The following is a 22,828-nucleotide window of genomic DNA, read 5'->3' as shown; positions in this document are numbered from 1 at the left end:
AAAATCAGTCAAGTTAGACAAACATCAGAGTTAAACAAAATTAAGGAGAAGGATGAGAAGGTCACCAAGGATGCGTGGACATCGATCAGCGATGTTTGCGACAGATTTCAGGTCCACCTCGCTGATGTAGGCGCAAGTCAGGTCCACAGTCCTGAGGTGGGGCGAATGCTCAGTGACATCGCTTAGAAAATTAGAATTAACAGCAGCAGCCCGCTGCAAGCGTTGGAAACAATGCTGGGATACAGTGGCCCTCAGTTTTTGCAATCTCTCACAGTACCAGACTGGACCCCGCTGTATTTCAAACTGCAGTCGAGGATCCCGGACCAAGCCTGGCAAACGTTACTTAGCATTTGCAAGTTAGGACGAACCGGCGTAAGTCATAACGATTATATTTTTATTAAGATTGGAAAAAGTGTATTTGCTGTCTTATATTTTGTTGTGATTATTAATTTTAATTAATTAATTAATTTTTGAGCAAGTCATCTCATGCCTAAAAGACAAGGAAAACTAGAAATTTTACAATGTCACATTTTTTGCTCTATAGGGAAAATGTGGAGGCTCTAATAAAAGATATAAATCGCCAGAAGGATGCCATCAAGAAAACGGGAATAGCGGTTGATGGAAGATGCTTTAAAGTTAAATTTACAGGTTATTTATGTCTTCCAATCTTGACTCTTTATACTTTTTTTACCTTATTATTATTATTTTTTTGCAATGTTTTTATGTTACATGTCTAGCCATGTTATAGTATTATTGAATCTATTTTATGCTTGGCAGTGTTAAAAAATATCTAGGAAAGTGGTGTTTAATATAAAGTCTACCATTTGAGATCTGTGGTATAGCTATTTAAACTTAAACTTGATATTATCTTCTTGTCTTTTTTTGTGACAGTTACTCTTGATTACAAAGCATTGATAACGCTACTCAAGCGAAAAGGTTGTGGTGCCAACAAATATATCGATAACCTTTGCAACCGACGATTGGACACAGAGCGCTGTGTATTCTGCAAAGTTATTAGCGTAGGTTCTACCTGAAATTGCTAAATGACATGCATCATAGCAGAATTCTACAATAACACAAAACATATTCAGGTGACCGGTATTTGTGATGAGTTTTTCTACAGTGAGTAGGAGCTTTCTTTGTGTTGACTTTATGGAAAGGCAGAAATTTGTCCATAAAAATGAACATATTTTATCTTTGGTGAACAGTGATTATATATAATTTATATTATAAATTTCCTCCTTAAAGTTTTATCTATAATTTAGTCTCTTCGTAAAATTCATCGACCAGTATAGTTTCGTTGCCTTCGTCTGGAGGGAATTCGTTTTGACTTGTTCCCCTTAAACTATTTTGTTTTCTGAGAAATAAGGCTTGAAAGCTTTGACGGTATGGCCGCATTCTCCAGGCATACAACAACGGGTTTAGGGCAGAGTTACTGTACAGAATCGGGATGGACAGTCGATAACCTGCAATGCACCATTTTTGATGAACACACTCTTTGCAGTAACGCCGGATGGTGGTGAATAACCAAAACGGAACGAGAGAAACGAAGAAGACAAGAATTATCAGACAGGCAGTCGTCATCAGTTGCTTCTGCATCTCAGCCGATCGCCTGGATATTTTTTCTTTTTTGTAGAGTCTTCCATGTCGATATTGCACTATAAAATAAGCAGCCAAGTATGTGAAAATAATCGTGAGAAGTGGTAGGACAAAAATGAGGTAAAGAAACACAACATCGTACAAATCTCGCTCCACTACCAGCTCCAGACAGCTTGTAACAATGGCTAACATCCAACACAGCACACAACAGAGGATGGTTTTTGGGATGGTCAGGGAGTTACGATAAACGTACGGGAAGGCAATAGCTATGAACCGTTCAACCGCAAAAATGATCATGATACAAACACTCGCGCGAACGGTTATCTGCGAAACGATCTTGGCCTGAAGCATAACTTTTCCCACTTCCATTCCTTCCAGAATATGTGCTATTCCAACGTCCACGGCGGTTACACATCCCGTTAGAAAGTCTGTTATGCCCAGAGAGACCACAAGAACTGCGGTGGCGTTGCGAAATTTCCTCAGCGGGTCTTTGTAGATTATGAACAGGAGGATGCCATTGGAGATCGATATCAACAACGCGAAAAAGAGTAGTATGCCTCCGTTGATAATAAAGACATGGGACTTGAAGTCTTCATTGCCTTGATTAAGGCTGGCAGTCATCCTTACCAAAGTAGCGGACGAAAAGCTAGAGGACCTTTCTATTCAGCGACAAGCGACAACTGACGTTAAATGCGGAAATTCAATGTATACTAATTGCTTGTGGTTTTCATGAGCCGTTTCGTTCGTTCAAATGGAATTCAAAGGGTGCTATCAGTTTCAAATATCAAAATTTCCCGACACACCTTCGTTTGTCATTATTCCTGGAATGTTTTGGTGAAATCTGACGAAAATCGGTCAAATCTCCATACCCTATTAATTTGCTCAAAGTGGTTGTATTCCTTCAAAAATCAAATGCGAGATCTTGGCTCATATAGGTTCGCAAACAACTTGCGCAACCCCAGGAGATTATCTCGCCCCCTGAAACCGTAAACCGATGGGACGGGACCTCCTGGCGTCAATGACGATGGATTAACGTCATACGACAACAGGATATTGTGGTTTCTAAAAGTATGTCTTCTGTTAACCCTTAGATCACAAAAGCGGAAAATGAAACTTTACCACCGGAAAGACAGAAAGACAGACAGACGTAAAAGACTGCTGGCACTATGGATCTGCCTAATCTGTCAAGACCTCTGAGATTTATGGCTTTCAACATATGAAAATCATGTGTGCACTACGGTTGAAGAAACGAATATAGAATCGAACCTCGTAGTTATGAACATTGCTGAACTAGTAGTTGAAATAAGGCTTTAAAAAAATCATGACCTTTGCGATACCGGTGCAAAGCTCTACCAACTGAGCTAACAAACCTCTGAGATTGTTTGGAGGTTATCGCAAGTTTTCTGAGTGATGAAAACTTCAAAACCAATTAAAACCGGTCGAATTGGACTGGTTGTTCTCAAAGTGCGTCTTCTGTTAAACTTTATCTTTTGGTAAAAGAGATCACAAAACATAAGCGAAAAAATAATCCTACAAAACATTAAATGAAAGCTGGTTCCATTGCAGAAGTAGGTCTTCCGCTTTGCTATGCCCACAAAAGCATCTTTGTTTGAAGTGCAGCTAGTGGTACTTTTAGTCAATTGAATTTGTTCTTCAATTGCAGTTTCAAATATTAGAAGTGTTTCAAATCGATCTTTTGTCGGCACAAGATTTAATGTGAGGTGGCACTCTCAGAATGTTCGCCTTCATTCCCTAGGTTCATGAAGTTCACATAATTATTTGCCCTTCAAACCTTTACACTCATTTTTGCAAAATGCTTGATATAGAAGTTTAGACATTGGAATATATATGTATAAATCAGTTTTCTGGTTATAGTTTATGTATATAATTTTTTCAGACAGTCATCCTACCAATTCAAAGTATCATTTTTGATGTTCTAAGGGTTTAAGTTTATCTTCTTTTTGGCTTTCGAGAGAAAAAATATGTAAAAACAATAGTGCAAGACTCAAAGACTGAAAAACATGATTGTTGTCAGGTTCCACTGTGGACTCTGAATAAATTGTACTGCTAACATCACTGTGTACCGATAAACTTGTTGAGAATGATTAAAAGAGTGCTTATCGTGTCTGGCCGCCGCCTCTGAGAGGGAAATGGGACAAAATGTTTTTAGAACCTTCAGTATGGTTGAGTCTAGGAAGTGAAATCCATTGGGTCGAATTTGAAGAACAGTGATTAACCGAGCGGCAGTAAACGCGAGAAAATGCATGCCTTGCACGAATTAATTCGAATTCACCGTTGCAGAGAAATTACCGAAAAATCCGTGACGTCAAAATGAAGTGAAGTCTTAAAGTGTGTCTTCTGTTAAACTTTATCTTTCTATAAAAGAGATCACAAAACATAAGCGAAAAAGGAATCCTACAAAATATTTAATGAAAGCTGATCCCCTTGAATAAGTAGGTCTTCCGCTCTGTTATACCCACAAAAACATCCGCGGGACTTCCCCGTTTAAATATGAAAGTCTAATTAACCGGGAAGTCAACATGAACCGAGCCAAAACCGAGCCGGTTCTTCAATTGTTCGTCAAATTATTCGTAGCCCGCTCTCCAATGCTGGTGCCTACATCAACCAGAAGAAGAAACGCAGTTTGGAAGGGCTATAGGGCTAAGCTATGGAAATCTCATTAACATCATTGACGATATGCTTGTTCACTTAAACATGGCTCAGCCTCACTCCATCTTCGATGAAAGTTTCTTGAGGAGAAATCACGATCGTAGTAAACAATAGTTGTACAAAATGGTTTACCATCAAATTAGAACATTGCTACCTCTCGATCGAACAGTGCACAGTGTATACATAGAGTATAGACAATAAAATTTCGTCTGTTTTGCTAACTTCGCTTTCTACGTTCGTCGAGAAAATCGCAGGGCTAAAAGTAACATTAGGACTAGAAATAGAAGAGTGGTGTAATGTCTAGTTTTATTACAGATTCACTCAAATAGATTGCAAATAGACAATAAACTTAAGTAAATTATCACTACAACAAAGAAGACAACCAAAAGCAGTGACGCACCATGTAATAAAAGTACATAGAAATATAAAAATAAAATTAAAACGTTCCTTTAAAGGCTACAATACTGTATTTGATTCTCAATTATTATTAGGTAAACTACCCTGTTTATAAAGAACTTGGCTAAAAAAGCTACATTTAAAACCATTAGTTCTTCTAAAATTCGGAGCAAGGTCTTGTGTGTCATTTTTTCTCAAGTTACAATTTATATTTCTGTCCTTACAAAATAGGAGCTTGTTTGAAATAGCTATACTATAATGTCCACTTATTAATTACATTGAAAAAACTGTAACATCTCTTATGAACCTCCTTCTAGATAATGAAAGCAATTTTAACTTAGATAATCTTGTATCATAATGATCATCAGACTTAGTGATCCGTCTGGTGGCTCTTCGCTGGACAGCCTCTAGTTTATCAATGTTGCAATTAGTATGTGGGTGTCAAGTTTTGCATGAATATTATAATAAAGGTCTCACAAGAGTATAGTAGTAAAGTGTTTTCATAGTATCAATGTCATTTAAGTCTCTACAAGTCCTTTTGAACAGCCCTAAAACCCTATTAGCCTTAGTTATTTTATCCACATGTTGGTTCCATGAAAGATCACAAGTAGTAAACAATCCTAAATCTTTATACACACTAACACTTTCCAAAGGTTGACCTTCCATATTATTTTCCCCAATTAAAGGTGACTCTTCCCTAGTTATTCGCATTGTCATCTTATTCATATTACACCATTCTGCTATTTTATCTGTGTCACTTTGAAAAGCAGTCAGGTCTTCTTGGGTATTGATAAGCCTCAGTGGTAGATCCAGACCTTGAGCAAAAGGGGAGGGAAAGCCGGTTTTTTGTCCTTTGCCCTGTCAGCTTTCTTCCTTCTGCGATTTTCTTTTTTCAAATAAAGGAAGGCCCGAGCTCCCTGGGCCCCTCCCCTAGATCCGCCACTTTATTGTCGTCAGCTTACAGACCAATTGAACTGTCCTTACTAATTATCCCCCGCTAAATCATTAATATATACTATGAAGAAAAATGGTCCCAATAAGGCACCTCGTGGAACACCAGAGGTCACGGTTAATGGATCAGAAGCCTCTTCTTCACCACTACACGCTGTTGACCCTCTGTTAGATAACCTCTAAACCAATTGAGCTAGCTTCTGTCGACACCATATTTGCAAAGCTTGGCTAAGAGGATATCCTGACGAACAAGGTTAAAAGCTTTTGAAAAGTCTATAAATACTACATCAACTTCTCTCTCCTCTGTAATTTTCAACTGGCTCTCGTTCACCATCCTTATGAATAGGTGTAATGTCAGCTGATTTCCATAATTTAGGCAGGCGTCTCTTTTTGACAGAAAGATTGAAAAACATACTCAGAGGAGCTGCAGATGCATTAGCAGTCTCCTTTAGTAAACTGGCAGGCTTTTTATCAACTCCACAAGACTTATTACTCGGGCTTCCGTAGGAAAGCCCGAGTTGTAAAGTGCTAGCCGTTCTTGGTCGCCAAAAGGGGGTCATGGTCCCAGACGTTCCCTGCGTAAACCGCGGAAACTGGGGATGAGAGTGCGACAACTTGTGTTATCATGTGCTCGCTGTTCTTAAACAACATAATTTACAGAATGCTGAGTTTTGTGAGAACCGCTTTGTAAAGATTCCTGTCTTATATATTCATCTCACATACAAAATGATATCGAGTGTTTTCGGAATGGGCCGGTCCACGAACTCTATAGCTTGAAAGCTAGCCAAATATACAAAGTTAATACCACATGTGAGCTCAAACTACGAAATTACTGGCAAAACGGTGACAGCCTAATTAACAACTATGATACTGAGACGATCACCTCACTTGCTGAAAAATCAAGAATGCGAATTGGATAAGGATACTAACAGAGGCAACTTAAATAGTAAGGTTAAATATCTAAGCTTAGCTCTTCCGTTAAATATCCTGTTTCTGTTATGGGTTTTTATTGGATTCAATACTAGTAAAGTACGATTTGATATCTCGTACATTTATCACTATTATTATTGTACAAGCGTTCGTGAATGTTGGTTTGCTCTTCGCATTGAGTTGTATGTGCTTAATAGAAGACATGATAAATACTCTTGATGACTGTGATCTACTAGAGAAAGTTGTCAACATGACTAATGTACAAGAAAATAATGATGTTACGGTGTCAATAAGAGTACAACAATTCAGATCTCTTCATGAAAAGTATGTATATTATAATTATGCTCCTGTTTTGTGTGAATGCCATGGCTATACACATGATCGTGAACCAAGCAGAGTACCAGTAAAGATGTTAAAACGTCTCTCTAAGAAAATTAGAAAACTGCAGAGTTATGTACGGAGCCGTTTGAGTAAAATCGTACAAAAGTCATCGAAAGTCCATGATCTTATTTAAAATAATGCAACACGAAAGAAAATAACGCATAAAACAAGAGCTAGGTTTGTACAAAAAATGAGAAGGAAACCAAATTTTAGAACAAGAAACTTTAACTCGTCAATGAGATATGTCTACAATTCAAGTAGAGATAAACATGGAAAGAAATATCTCAAATACTTAAGGTTCTTTTAGTGTAATTTCCCATACAGTAAGTACAAGGGTGTAATTCACAGAAGCGATTGTACAAAGAACAAGCTCTATAATGATATAGAGAAAAAACCCTGGTCTTGGTATGCACCATGTGGATCCCAGTAAAACAATAAAAGCTGGCCTATTGCGAAGCATTAAACAGACCAGAAAAAAAGGCTTATTACTTTACTTAACTTTTGAGTTTCTTTTCCGATTACTGGGTTTTGCTTGTAGTTGTTTTGCGCTTTTCCATTTGTAACTAAAAATACAAACCCTAGCTCTTTAAGCGTGCTTCTCAACGTTGACATTCGCCGGTTTGCGCGAAGAAAAGAAATAACTTCTACAGTCCGCGCTTCATGTAACAAAGTTTCCCTTCCGTACTCCCGGTAAAAATTGTCTTTGTTCTGAGCGACATTTCCCTTACCCCACCCCAAGAATTGTGATATTGTCAACATCTGGTAGTCAACGAATATTTTGAATCTCGCGCTCGGAAATTGGCTAAGCGTCGGTTCTTTCAAACCTTTGTTCTAGAAACAATAGAGCCTCTAAGCTGCAAACAATTAAAATTCCCATAAAAGGAAGGTAATCCAGCGCTTTTGTCTACCAAAAATTAAACACAAAGTTTGATATGCATATAGTCCAGGGGATGTTGTTGTATTTGGACAAAATGCAGGCAATGTGTTGAAATGAGTTTACGTGCATTAACTTACCACAATATGAAAGGAATAGGCTGACAATGCATAATGGAATTAAACTATATAGCAGTTTGTTACAATTATCAAGATACAAAAGTAAAGCATTGTCTTCTCTTGTGACATATGAAGACATTCGTTCACCTGCAATGAAACGGTCTTAAAAGGAAAATTACCATGTGAAGCTGAAGTGAATAAAATGTATGTGGATGAAACAACCACAGAACTATCCTTACTAGAAAAAATAGAACAAATACTAAAAGGTCAACGAATAGTGTTTGAGAAGATTGGGGTCACGCCTAAAAGACAACAGAGAAAAATCAAAGGTGCAATATGCAATGTACCTATAGAATGTGATCTGACGTGTAATCAACTCCCTCGTTCACCTGACAGATCTGGTATAATAATGCTAAAGCTTAAAAGAAAGTTACAATTTAGAGGACAAGTTTATTTTCAAGCAGCACGAAAAGAGTTAATACAGCAAGTTCTTAACTGGCTCAAAGTACATAATCCATTGTACAAAGATATACTAGTTGATATTAACAATATTAATAGCAACCTCACAGCTTTACAAAATGATGCAGACGATAATGCTACACATCAACATGGTACATCAAACAATGTCACAACAGATAGTGATTCTGCATTGGAGTATGATGCAAGAGAAATGATAATTGAAATCGTAATGAAGAAGAAAAAGATGAACCCGTAAATAAATGTAGAGCCCTAGTGCGCGAGATGTGCTTAGAGTCAATTATACCGAACTATCCAGTGGTGAATGTTCAAGTAAAACGCTCGATACGAAGCCCGTGTGAACGCTCTTCGAGCCTCTAGTTAGCATTAAAACGGTTGAGTAGTTTTTTAACTTCTATTTCCCTTGTCTCTCTTTCTACATTTTCTCTATTTCTTCTCATTCTAATCTCTCTTTCCCGTCTGTCCTAGTCCGTTTAAAGTTGTTCCCTTTCCAATTCACGCTGTTCTCTTCTCCCATTCTCCTGTTCATTTGGACCGTTGCTCTGGCAACTTTTTGCAAAGAGAGGAGTGTTGTTCGTGGACTCTAAAGACTCAACATTGCAAGGTCTCATGTTCAGTGCAGAAAATGCAAACAAAGTTGAGGCTTGAGAGCTAGTTGGGAAGACTTCGGCCGAAGGGGAAACAGCTGCAAACGATATAGACTCATTTTACCCGCTTGGAATGCTCATTTTTATGCATCATAAATCTATGAGCTGTTTCAAACAGGGCAAGTTTGTTTAAGTAAATAAATATTGGCAAAATTTCAGTCTTTAAAGATGTCGCAAGGCACTTCAAGGGGGCAGTCAAAAATAGCGAACAAAATAACGATTATCGTGAATTAACGATTATCCTAAATTAAAACGGTAGAGAAACTCTGATTTAAAGTGATGAATGGAAATCCTGCATTTTTATTTAATACCACTTCAATTATACAAGGCCTGGTCCCCCCTGAAATGGAAATCTCCGCTCTACCACAAGCTGCCATGAACAGAAATCTGACATGGGAAACAATAATACTTGTAGATCAGGACATTGCTCACCAAGAGCCACTGGGCATCTTGAACGAAAATTCGTCTCTGTCAAATGATGATTCCTTAGCTGACCTAAGGCGACGAGCGGCCCAAAATTGTTTCCTTTTCGAAAAAAATTTGAAAAAAAGAGAAGAAATACTTGAAAAAAAGAGAAGAAAAACTTGAAAAAAAGAGAAGAAAAAGAAGAGGCAATGAAGGAAAAAGAACGAAGAAAAAAAGAAGAGCGGGCTAGGAAAGAACAACAAGCACGTAAAAGAGGAGAAAGGGAGGCAAGTGAAACAAGGCAAACGGAACGCAGGAATGACAGAGAAGAAGTCAGCAACCCGACGAGCGGTGGAGGAGAAACACTCGAGCAAATGCTAATGTCAGGGACCTCTCGTTGGGAAAAAAAGTGGAAAGAAAGGATAAAAAAGGGATGGAAAAAACAAGCTTGGCCCGGAAAGAACGATTTCAAAACAGACAAAAGGAAAGGAATCAGAGCGAAGAAATGAGTTCGAAGGGCATTGAGAGTGACAGGTCGCAAAACTCAGCTGGTGCTGCAGCTTCTAATCGGCAGTGTGAACATTATCAGCATCTGTGCCTTCTGAAGTTCCCATGTTGTAAAAAATTCGCTCCGTGTAACCTTTGCCATAAGAACTCCGGCTTTCGAATGTTGATGGCGAAGAAAAAGATGCGTGTTTTGGTATGTGATCGGTTTGTGGACATAAGCAAGAGGTATGTATACATTTCATGGCTTCGAAGTTTCAAGTTGCAGATGAGTTATTTTACTTGTAAGTTCTGTTAATTCCGATTATTAAATTTTTCAAGATCAACCAGGACGCACAAACTTGTACTAGATGTAAGACAACGTTCTCTGCATATTTTTGCTCAATATGCAAACATTTCAGTGGTAAAGACACGAGTCCTTTCCACTGCACTAAGTGCGATACCTGCCGTTAAGTTAACAACATTCATGACAATTTATTTTCCCTGTCGTGTTGATTGTTTGTTTGTTTTCCTAAAGAATAAGGGTCAGAGAGTTATTGGCCTGTTTCACTACCAAGTGTTAGTGTGGGAATGAAGAATATTGACGCTAGCTTAAAGGCGAGAGCAGGCTTTAACAAGAGAGAGAAACCTTGATATATACGCACATAAAACTATCTGCTGCCAGTAGTTTCTTCCTCATTTGCTTCAGCAGAATCGTCTTCAAAATATACGCGAGTAACCATGATTACGAGTTCTGGTTTCTCATCGCGCATCAAGTTCTCTTTCAATAGGTTTCTCAGCCGATTCGAGTAGAAATACAAAGTTTATGAGTATGAGTTAGAAATTTATTTGCTCAACGAGTGGTTGACCTACGAAGTGACGTTCCTATTTTCTTTTAGCATCCATAAGGACCACTCCTTCCACTGTGATGTGTGTAACTTCTGTCTAGACAAAGGGCTGGAAGGGAGGTATAGGTGCAGACCGAATTCAGGGTATGATGAGTGCTGTATCTGTTTGGAGGTAATGACTAACCCTGTGTTACGACAAAACTTGAAGAGAAGGGGTTCTCTTTGTTTTTTTCGTTTCATTGTGTTTCGTGTTTGTCGGGAGCACTTGTTAATCATAGTTGTTAGTGTTTGTAAATTTCGTCTTCAGTTGTATCGTTTACACTTTATTTTGAATTTTTATATCGCTGTGAAATGTTCCGTTATTTGTTACGTTCTCTCTAAAAACTCAGACCTTTAGGTCAATGTTTATGTTCTGCTGCTGCAGAAGTGCCATTTACTCTGGATTCTTTTGGAGAGTAATTCATACATTGCTTAGTTTTCGTTTCCCTTAATGCCCGTGTTTCAAACCTTTTTTTCCAGGACTCATTCGGTGGTTGTCTTATCCTGCCATGTTCACACAAGTTTCACAGAGAGTGTGCTGATGCAAAAGCTGAAACTGTCTGTATAAAGAACTGCGGTCTTGTTTGGTTTAGAATCCTTTTGCCACCCTCTCAACCATTCAAAACCGGCTGAACCAAAACTCATCGCAAATTTTGTTACCGGAATTTCCTCCAATGAGCCAATACGTGTGTGTTTAGATTAAATCTTTCATAAGGCCCTTGTGACGTTATTTACAGACCGGCCGTGATAGTTTTAGTTTTGGTCTCGGGACAGTTGAAAGAGAAGTTTTCTTTTCATGCAGCCTTGGATAATGTTTGGATCCACAGGAATATTAGGCAGTGAGTGAGCTTTGCAGAATCTTTTAATCAAACTCGTGATTTCGACAGTGATCTCGGCTTGAATATTTCCTTTCCACAACCAATTCAAACAAGACTAATTTAAGTCAGTCTAACATACTTTTTCATTTAATTTACAGCCGTAGCTGTCCAATTTGCCGTTATCCTCTATACAGTGAATGACAACGTCTTTCCCGTGCTCCTCTTTTCTTCCTTCTAAGTGGTGAGGATCCTGTCTGAATAGATGATTGTAATCTCGAGCATTCTACACCGAGACGTCATCCTCACGAAATCTTTTTTTTTTTTGTATTTTTTTTATTTTGGTTTCTTTTGAGCGCGTTGGTTCTCCCTTAGTCTGAGAGCATAAATTATATATCATCTCTTGACTGAGTTCTCGTAGTCTGATAGTACGGCTGAGAGTAGTCCCTAGAATAGGTGTGGTTGGTATTAACGTTTCGACAACCGTAACAGAAGTCATCAGCAGGTCCTATTCTGATTGTGTGACTCTGCTAAGGTTGTCTAGGCGTTAGTAGGGGCGTAAGCAAACCACGGCAGCGAAGGTAACGCACCCGTCAAAACAAAAGATCTAATGGGCGGAACAATAGCTCAGCACGTGTGTTTTCAGATTTTGGTCATCTTCTGCAGAACATCAGTGAAACCCTAAGCAAAATTTGCGTCGTCTGAGAACGGAAAATGCAATGGCAAATTATCTTAATTTCCATTTGGAAATCGACGCTGCTCACATACGTTATGCTCAAGTGAGGTGTGGCTTCGTAAGCGGGAGTCGGTAAACAAAAGCAGCCATTTGGAAATTTTTAGCTAAGAGTAGAATTTATTTTTAATCTACGTCTTCTGCGGCGTCTTGATGACTCTCTTGTTCTGACTCAAAATAATAAAGGAAAAAGTTATTACAGGATAGAATCTTTTCATTGGTTGTCCGTTCGTGCTTATTTGTCGCGTCCAGTCTAAGTTGAAACAAAATTGTTCAAAATTTGTAACTCTTAGTAGTCATATGATGTAATAAGGATTGACTGAATTTGGTTTGGTTTGGCCGGACTAGAAAATATTTGGGTCTCGGTCACGATGTTCCGACTAAGCGTATGATCTCGGGGCTCTTACTCACTCGTTAAATACATATGAAGTTACACAAGCAATCTCGTTTAATTTAAATAAATTAGGCGCAAAAAAATTTTGATCAGCTCCTTCCATTTGACGACAGGTTCAGACTCTAGTTTTGTCTTTGTCGTTTCTATCTTATTTGTTTCGTTGATTTTTTTTACGCCTTCATCGGTCGAAATATCGACAATTTTTGTTTATCGATAGGTTTTGTGTGACTGGAATTAACACAATTAAAAATCTAATGGATATTATCGAAGTCTTCATAACAATGGCAAAACTGCACTTGAAATTAAAGTAGGGAATTCCCCTGATTGAATATCTTTTATCATCGACCAAAAATCGATCTAATTTTAGAGGGCTAGTTTATGTAATGAAAATACTGCAATTTTTAAAACCGAGAAGCCTTGGGCGGGAGTTTACAATTAGTAACAAAATCTCGATCGTTATTTCCTGGTGAATAAAGGCGATCTCATCATTACAAATATAAATTCGACTAAACGTGTATTTCACGGCCGTGAATTATTTCAGGTAGGCTATCATTTGTAAATTAACATGACATAATTCGTTTATATTAAAAAAAAATTATAAAAAATTCTGACCAAGGCGTTTAACAAAATACTATCAAACGATTTCGACTGAATTTAGTCATCATCAAAGTAAAAAGTACAATGTTAATGTATTACGAAAGATGACCCCCAAGGGAAGCAGTGGTTCATAAGGCATATCTTTGATGTTGCTCACTGTTTGAGTGAAAATCCTACACTTTTGGACTGCTATGAAGACGAGTGAAAACCACGAACAGCAGAAATTGTACGATTTTGTCAGAATTTTTTTTATATCTGTTCTGAGTCGTGGGGGTGAGATAGAATACTTTTGCAGTTTTTCGGGGTCTGCTGTTTTACTGAGGTTCCAATGGAAATCATTGAATGAAACTATTTTGGTAGGCCAATGTCATTTTTCGTACTTAAAATTCCTGTCTTGACTAACACGCAAAATTACACACTTTTCTAGGCGTCGCGCAGGCCCGTAAACACTTTTTAACTTTCAAACGAACGGCAACAGACAGTGAATCTTCATTACATTCCACTTATATTCACGCTATCTCGTTGCCACCAAAGATGATGTTCACTCCACCACGATAGAATGCAAATGATTCATTTTTTTGTGTTACGATTATGATGCAACACAATCAGAGTGTACACACGGCTTGACGTCATTGACGTCAACAGACATTGAGTCTTCATTACATTCAACTTATATTCACGCTACCTCGTTGCCACCAAAGAAGATGTTCACTCCACCACGATAGAATGCGAATGATTCTTTTTTTTGTGTTACGATTATGATGCAACACAATCAGAGTGTACACACGGCCTGACGTCATCGTAGTGGGTCCACCAAAGTAGATCAGATTAAGAAACATAAGCAGGCTCTGTTTTCTCAGTCAGATGTACTTTGTCATTTAACGCATGAAAAGAAATATAAACGTCCGAAGATTAAAAAATGTTTGTGGTCTACATCTGCACAAGTGCGCACAAAAAAACTCACCCAATCCCTCCAGTCCATCCACTATCCTGAGGGCGAAGTTCGTTAATGTTCATCATTTCGTCTCCATGCACATATCCATTAAGCCTTCAAAAGTATTCATGCTGCAAAGTAAACTTGGCTTTGTCTCCATGACTATCTATCATGTTTGATAGTCATATCATGTTTGACATAAGCAGCCTATCGCTTTTGCGTGTTTATTTTTGATTTGACACATCGAAGAAGCCTGCTGTTTTGCAGCCTTTGTCATAGCTGTGTTCCGCAGCAGTTATGTACGAAAAGGCTTGTACAATTGCGCTGAAAAAATAATTTCGAAAAAACTGAATGGACCATCAGATACTTTACTCCGTAAATGGCGGCATTCTGGTATGCCAGAAGGTCAAAGCCGATTTGTGGTAAGTGTTAAATTTATGTAAGTATGAATAGTAAGTGCTGTCCTACACGTATTCCCTTGAACGAGACTCCTTAGCCGGAGGACAGAACTCTTGCAGAAACGAAATACAAATTTAAACACGGAATAAAAAGTATGTGTCCATTTTGAAATGCAAAAGAAATTTAAGAACAGAAGGAATCGCTTGATAATAAAACTCACGGTTTTGCAGTTAAATGTGAAAAATATAAATTTACATGAATCAAACAATTCGTGTATTTATTAAATATTCGTGGCACTTGCGTAGGGTAACTTCGAGAGAAGTGACAAATCGGGCTTCGTATAATCTCTTTTAAATTTTAATACTGTCGTCGTTTGTTGGCTGACAAACGGGAAAAAAAATGTTTCTCGGAGGACTTATTGTGGTGTCCCCTTCGCTAAAACTTTCAATGATCGTACCGCCAAGAAGTAGTGGGTTTTCTGTGGTCGACAACTGTCATGCATGTCATCATGAGGAATATTTTTAAAGAAAATCACAATTACCTTTTATTTTCACGATGCAACTGAAATTTACTCCATCCCCATGATTAGCGGTGGGTTTTCTATTTTTTGTAAAATTCTAATAGACCTTAAATCCACTTCCGGTTTTTCGGGCGCATAGCGAAAGTGTATGCGGTAGAGACGCAAGTATGAGCGGCGACACGAAACAAAAGAACCACCCGCCGCTCAGCCTTTGTATGTACTTTTTGTGAGCGAATGGCGCTCTGACGCAGGGTTTACGCTCAAAACGTCAGCTTTAGAAGCTCTTTAAAGTGGCAAATTTACAAAGTTATACTTCAGACATACTGTGAAAACTCTGGTTGGTCGAGAGCATACATAGGGAAATGCCTGTTGCGATCGTAACTACATGGTAGCGTAATTTCACTTTCAGAATTTCCCAGTGAAAACAGCAGTTGCCTTTCTCTTTCTTGGTTTCTCTATGTTTCTCTACCTTAATGATGTCGAGCTTGAGGAGCGAAGAGTGTATTCTGTTCGATAGTATCATTCGTTTAAACGTTATTTAGCTACAATGTTGAATTGATTTTATGTTTTCGGAACATCTAGGGTGCTGTTCGTGGAAAAACATTTTATTTATCTAACTTAGAGTATTCTTCGGGGGCAAGAAGGATTTGAATTGATTTTGAATTGATTTGAAACGTGAATCTCATGGGTTGGTTGAAGCAGATAAGTGCTGATCCAGGAATAAAAGCTAAACGCAGTTTAAATTTTTGTAGTTTACAAGTGTTTGTTCGTGTACGCGAGCATCATTTGCATTTATATCACTTACGAATAATTTCCGCCCCGCTGAGTTTTAGAAGTGCACAAAAAATGAGCCATTTTTGTCCCGAAAATCGTTTGTCTGATAATGCCAAGAAACTCGAAATTGACTATGAATCGAAAGCTACTATTAAATCGGCAAAATAAGAAATTTCGTTGAGCGACTCTGACTATGACTAACAGCTGCTTTTAAAGGAGTGAACTCAAACACGTAGATTATTGCATCCTCGTATAATCGTTATTCATGAGCTCTCCTAGGTTTTCTAGAGTCGCAAGTGTGTCCACTTATGTCCAGGAATGCACGCAGTAAAGAAAATTGCAGATTTGACAAAACGTCTTAAAACCAAGTGAATGTACATGGATTTAACGATTTTGGCGAATTTAGTTCAAGCTCCTCAAAGCGAAATCAGCTCGGTGGATTTTGCATGCATTTCTGGAAATAATTAATGATATGATACTCGCTCAAAGCAAATCGTCACAAATCCGTTTCGTTTAAAATTATTTTAACCACTATCCGGAGTCAATTGAACAAAAAGCACACATTGGACTGCATTCCATAATGCGCCTAAGAAGTGAAGAGAAAATTTTTCATGACCGTGCTTGATTATTTACCTGTCTTTGGATATCCTTTGGAGGTTTTAAGATTTTTTCTTTTTCACGAATAGGTAATGCAAGAAGATAATTTGGTTTGATCACTTGAGTTGATAATATGGATTGGCTACCGTAAATAGTGTTTAAAGCTGACGTTTCGAGCGTTTCAGAGCGAAGGACAGAAGACTGGAGTACTGGTAACCGAGTATGGAGAGTGTACTATTCTCCAGTGGCATGAATATGTGAGGAGAACACCACGATAGACATAGCTCGGATTGCACCGATGACTTATCAGTAAGACTAGACACTGCTAACCACCTCCAACAATCTTTGGATCTGTTTCAACGAGGTAATTTGGAAATGGCTGAGAGAAGCCTTCAAATTGCTCACAGGAATCTCCTAGAGATAAAACAAGATAGCTTTTTTAACATCTTCAAAGACCGCTCCTTCCACTGTGATGTGTGTAACGTCTGTCTGGACAAACGGCTGGAAGGAAGACATTCTTCCCGAGAAAATTCAGGACATGACGAGCGCTGCCTCTGTTTGGAGGTAATGACTTACTCCTCGCATTAAAATTGCGTTGTTGCAAAAATTTCCACCATTACTCGCATTTCTTTTGAAGACGATTCCACTGAGGCAAATGAGCTAAAAAACCATTGGCAGTAGATAGTTTCGTGCGCGTATATATAAAGGTTTCTCTCCCTTTTTAAAGTTTGCTCTTGCCCTTAAGTTAACATCAGTATTCTTCATTCCCACATAAGCAGGCCAATAACTCTCTGTCTTGTTCGTTTCATTTCGTTTCTTGTATCTTGGATTTCGTCATCAGTTGATTTGTGTAGTTAATATTTTGTGTTCTCATGATGTCTCTTCGTATTATTTCTACACTGGAAAGTTTTCCTTTCTGCTAGTGTAGGAGTATGGATTTCAAAAGAATGTTTAAAGACACTCGTGATATTGGTTGCACACAAAATCGGCTCTGCAAAAGGAAATATTGGCCAATAGTTTTTTCCTACTTGTTTTGATTATATCCTTATTATCGACAATGAGAGTGAAATCTGGTAAATGCAATGTTTGAGCGACAAATCTTAAAAAAAATAATTGTAAAAGTTAATTTGATAGATAATGCTTGAAATTCCTTTTGGTTAATGGAAGTTTGGAACATTTATTTTCAGGGCGCGTCCAGCGGTTGTCAAATCCTGCCATGCTCACAAAGGTTCGTAGAGAGTATGCCATTGCAATGATATGGAATGGCGTGTAAGTATGCTCACAATGACATGATTTTTATGAATTAACTAATATAACGAAGAACGCTTTAGTGCTCCCTATCCATTTTCCCGGACGTAGTTAAAATTCTGAATCGAGATTTGTATGTGGAGTTGTGTCGGAGGCTGTAGGGGGCAGTTCCTGACTCTCGACTACTGGATGCGAGAACCGGAGAGTCGAAATCAATCGTTCGACTGCAAATGGTGGAACTTGATTCACGAGTGCACTGAATGTACCCGGAAAACTATATCCATTTACTTGTAATTTTTCCCACTCTGCTTTCTGTTTGTACAGCATTGGTTTCCCCAAGTTGTGAATAATTGTATTATGGAAAACGAAGCTTACGGTTTGACAGACTTCTTCGTGGCCAGACACACTACAGACCCTACCTTACGCTTGGAACTGCTTTCTCGTAATCAAAATGGCTTCCGCCATGGCCAAGACTCAGGGATGGGGACAGAGGTAAGAAAGACTGACTACAGCATAGCTTTAAGATGAGGAGAGGATTTAATATCGCTTTTCTGGGACTAAGTGGTTGGTCTGCTGGGGCAGGAAGGGCGTCGTAAAAGTCATTCTCGATCACCAAAATTGATGCTGAAATCGCAGCTTTCATTTACTTCGACATAAAAATTGGAGAAAACTGACACCAAATGATCTAGAAAAATTTTATATCACAAGCTTACTCAAAATTGATTTCCTGTATGACAAAAAGATACTTCAGAGAATTACAAAATAAACTCAGGAAGATCGTTGTTGTTTTCGTTGTCACGGCTGACCCATATAGGTGTTTTGCGATATCTTTACAGATAGAATATTACCAAATTTTTGTACTGAGAAAAATAAACAGCTCAGCTTTATGAGGCATCAAATCGAGCATTCTAAGCGAGTAAAATGATTCTATATCATATATTAAAGTTCACACTTTAATATATGATATGGCCCGCCTTAGGAGCTAGCCATACAATAAACATTTTTACAAATTGTCGTATTTTGTTTCATTTATCCAGATTGCCATGTCAAACAACACTGCTACCGACACGTTTTTAGATGGTTCCCCTTCAGCCGAAGTGTTCCCAAGGAATTCGCAAGCTTCAACTTTGCTTGTATTGTCTGTACTGAACATAAGACCTTGGAATGTTGAGTCTTTAGAGTCCACGAACAACAGTCCTCTTGCACTGGAGCAAGGAGTAGCCAGAGCAATGGTCCAAATAAACAGGGGAAGACGGGAAAGAGAACAGCGTGAACTGGAGCGGGAACAACTTCAAACGAACCAGGACAGAGAATCGCAAGAGGCAGAAGAATAAGGCAACAGAAGAAGAGATTTTCTAAGTAGATGAAACCTTGTTTCATATAACTTTCTTATTGTTTTAGAAATGTTTGTACAAATGTAGTCAATATGTATTTTCCACGCTAGATGCTGCCTGTAAACACATTAAAATCCTCAATAATTGTGTTACCAATTTTGAGAAGGCGTGTCGCTAGAAATTTTTGTTTAGTTCTAAAAATCATGATCTTTGTTTTTTTCACTTTAATGAACAACTTGTTAGCTTTAATCCAAGTCGCAACATGACGAATTTCATCGTTGAGGTAATCCATAAGAATTTTAAGATTTCGGTTTTGGTAAAAAATTCTGGTATCTTTGGCTAAAAAAAGTTAATCTATTAAGTTTATCTCTTATGCAAAACCAGTTGTTAGACAAGATCATATTTTCAGTAAGGTACCTTGAGATACAATTATATACAATTATTTCAAAATTATTCGAAAAAGCAGGAAGTATTGAAACTGGTCTGTAATTTTTAATCAAGGATGGGTCGTCCGCCGTTAATACAGAGACCTTTTTAGTAATTTTAAGTATAAGTTGTGGCTTTTCCGCACTATCAGTTTCATTTTCAAATTTGCATATTTACATCGACATCAATTCGTTCACCCCGGTAAAGTTTCGATGTGAACGCTATACGTCCTCTGAATTCGTTCACTTCGGCAAAGTTTCAATGTGAACGCGATACGTCCTCCCACTTCAACGATTAGAGGGCAAAAGATTTAGACACACGAAACATATTTCAAGCTAACGTAGGTGAGTTTGTCTGCGGTTAGTAAAATTTATTATGTTTGTTTACATTACATCTTAATTCTGATCGCATCTGGTCGAATTGTTCAATCACATGATTGTTATAAGAGAGAGACCCGCTCGAAGCTTGACTTTCTGATATGTGGTACGAATATTTTCTTCAGATCCCTGTACCCTATGTTTTCTTTCGTGATCGTTTCTTTTTCTTTTTTTTTTAACTGAAGAATCCCTTTATCTGTCTTCAATTCATGCGCTATCTTTGTTGTGCGCCCAACAAAAATGGTGCACAACGAAGGGATTATTCAGTTCATAAAACATACATGAGGGTTTCTCACAGACAACTTCAATTGTAAACATTGCAACTTTCAAAGTTCGATGTTTCTGTCATCGTTTTTAGAAAAGTGCTGTATAAGTGCGTGGGAGGAATTTTCAAGACAAGTATTAGAAACTGCTGCTCTTGATTAACATGTTATCTCTTAATAACTGTCTGATTTTCAGTCTAGGGGACGAAAATAATTTTTTTCTATTCCTTTTGAAATAAATCTTTGTTTCGTAGGCTACAAATGTTCACAACATATTTGATTTCAACAAGGCACATAGCCTGATGTAAACACGGAAACTATTTTACATTTCTTCAATAGTTTTCATTTTATTTTTCGAAAGTAATGGTGGTTTGCTTGGTAGAAAAATTTCGATCAAGACAAAGCACTCGCCACACTTTTCAAGCTAGCGGCTGCAGCGAAACTAAGAAAGCATATCAAAGAATAATTTCATGACCATAAGGCGCTTCCAGCAGATATCGAATCTATTAGGTTTCAAGCGAAAATTTGCATGAATGTTGGTGGCGATTGTGCAGCCGACTCCTGAACTTTTAAAGGTTTCCCGCAAACATGAGCAATATCAAATTTAAAGTGTGAACGAACGAGCGTATTTCTGCACCAAATGGAGGCTATTTGATTTTGTTTGTTTTCTCTAAAATATTTTTGCAAATTGCCGGTAAAAACTGTTAACGAACAGCTAACCATTCACTGAGTGGGATGTTCACTTTTCAGTGTTCTTTGGTACAATTTCATGAACAAATAAACATGTTCTCTCTTTTAATTAAGATACCACAAAACGCTCTCTCGTTTTAAATTAATTTTAAAGAAAGAGTTATTGTAAGGGGACCTAGACCCTGAAAATTGGGGAATATCACTAGTGGTATATCCTCGATTATGATCCATGCAATATTTTTGCTCGCGCGACTGGTCTTAAGGAATCACGTTAACAAATATTCCCCAGCTAAGACAGGGGAATATCCGAGAATATCACCTAAGTTAAACTATCCAATTTTTAAAATTTTACGTTCATTACGATAATGCAAATGTTACATAAAATGAGAAATATTTGTTTGTTCATAGAGTAGTACCAGAGAACACCGATAAGAATACATCCCACGCAGAAAACAGTGAGCTGTTGGTAAATATTTTATCACGCGCTGCAAAATATTTGAAAGATAAGAAACATAATAGCCCCTATTCTACGCGAAAATGTGCTCGTATATTTTTCCTTGAACATTACCTGTTCCACGAGGGTCACTTCTTTCCTTTTCATCAATTTATTTCGTTCTTTCAATTTTGAACGTTGTTGATAGAGAACGTTGATATCGATGAAAAATATCAGTAAATATAAAAAATTGAAAAAAAAGATTAATTTCCCTTTTTTTCTATTTAACATTTTATTTTCCCATTCCCCATTCCCCATTCCCCATTCCTGTTGTTAGTGACATTCTAATCGTTTCGCAAAATAAACAAAAATTTGCCTGGTGCACCAGCGACCTAAATTCACTCGCTGTGCGGTATTTTGACGAGCCCGAAGGGGGAGTGACAAAACAGACAATGATTTAAAATACTCAGCGATGCTACACACCAAAACGACTGATAGTTATTTACTATACCATAGGCGGCCCAAGCTCCAGCTGTGAGATGATCATTTCGCGAAATAAGAGTCATGGCGAAATTGTAAGAGTTTGTATTGGAATATTTACAACTGCTCCAAGGTGAAAAAATCCATTCAAATTCTCAATGAATGAAAATAACTCAGCTTACTTTTACAGTGCATTGCTTGTTATCTGACCGCTTACTATGTTGAAAAGAACCTATTTTTGTGAGTTATCTAATTCTAGGTTTACTACATAAGTGCTTCTCTCTATTCCTTAACCCTTTAACTCCCAAGATATCATTAGTAATTCTCCTCACTGTCTGCCATATAAATCTTCTGATGTTAGTTCGGAGCATTTGGTATTCGATCAACTAATAATCCCTAATTGATATTTTTCTTTATTCTCATCACTTGTCTGCTTGATATTGTATTGATATTGTAAGGAGAAATTCTGTCGCGGTCACTCATGGCAGGTAAAGGGTTAATTCTGTAATTTTTAATGTATGATACATACATACATTTATAAATAATTTTTTCCAACAGGTTGTGCCAGCGTTACAGAATTTCTATGATAAGCGATTCCTTAATTTGACATGTATACATCTGTTGTTTTTAGATATTAGTACCACAAACACTAACGTCGGTGATCCCATTATTAAATTGAAATTGGGTGAATAAGCACGAGTTTATGACTAAAAATTGCCTAAATTAACTTCAGAAGTTACTAGCACTATTCACTACTATAGGCTCATGTCAAACTACCTTGGATATCGCTGGCTCAAGGGAAGATATACTGTGCCTATTTTTGCAAGCGATTCAGCTAGTGAAGTAGTGCCAGGCTCTCAAGAACCTCTCACTCATTTTTAAAAGCACATTGTTAGTTTAAACTACCATATCATGGCGCTAAAGACTCAGACTGGCATACCGCTACAAACTAAACTCGGACCCAGTCGCTGTTCTCTCATGGCGCACGTGGAAAG

At 37.8% G+C, this 22,828-nt stretch overlaps 2 protein-coding genes and 2 pseudogenes across 4 annotated transcripts; 3 read left to right on the top strand and 1 right to left on the bottom strand.

The window, feature by feature from the left end:
* Window positions 1-425: 425 nt before the first annotated feature.
* Window positions 426-2,565, bottom strand: LOC131785342 (adenosine receptor A1-like). Its single transcript, XM_059102226.2, has one exon. The coding sequence runs from the start codon at window positions 2,218-2,220 to the stop codon at window positions 1,255-1,257; it is 966 nt and encodes a 321-aa protein (XP_058958209.2). The 5' UTR covers window positions 2,221-2,565; the 3' UTR covers window positions 426-1,254.
* A 3,127-nt stretch (window positions 2,566-5,692) lies between these two features.
* LOC131786201 (uncharacterized) lies at window positions 5,693-7,234 on the top strand (annotated as a pseudogene).
* Window positions 7,235-9,658: 2,424 nt separating this feature from the next.
* Window positions 9,659-11,452, top strand: LOC136283329 (RING finger and CHY zinc finger domain-containing protein 1-like; annotated as a pseudogene).
* Window positions 11,453-14,583: 3,131 nt separating this feature from the next.
* LOC131794913 (uncharacterized) lies at window positions 14,584-19,498 on the top strand. 3 transcript variants are annotated; one of them, XM_059112479.2, is made up of 5 exons: window positions 14,584-14,714; window positions 16,672-17,146; window positions 17,770-17,851; window positions 18,155-18,322; window positions 18,868-19,498. In XM_059112479.2, the coding sequence occupies exons 3-5, from the start codon at window positions 17,840-17,842 to the stop codon at window positions 19,162-19,164; spliced, it is 477 nt and encodes a 158-aa protein (XP_058968462.2). In that variant the 5' UTR covers window positions 14,584-14,714; window positions 16,672-17,146; window positions 17,770-17,839; the 3' UTR covers window positions 19,165-19,498. The 3 variants fall into 3 exon arrangements, with proteins under 3 accessions (XP_058968462.2, XP_066028247.1, XP_066028248.1); XM_066172151.1 differs by lacking the exon at window positions 14,584-14,714 and adding an exon at window positions 15,524-15,599; XM_066172150.1 differs by lacking the exon at window positions 14,584-14,714 and having other exon boundaries at window positions 15,470-17,146.
* Window positions 19,499-22,828: the final 3,330 nt, after the last annotated feature.

The sequence above is a fragment of the Pocillopora verrucosa genome, chromosome 9 (genome assembly GCF_036669915.1).
Source record: "Pocillopora verrucosa isolate sample1 chromosome 9, ASM3666991v2, whole genome shotgun sequence".
Taxonomy (NCBI): Eukaryota; Metazoa; Cnidaria; class Anthozoa; order Scleractinia; family Pocilloporidae; genus Pocillopora; species Pocillopora verrucosa.
The sequence above is the reverse complement of the archived record's forward strand: the minus strand, read 5'-3'. Positions and strand labels throughout refer to the sequence as shown.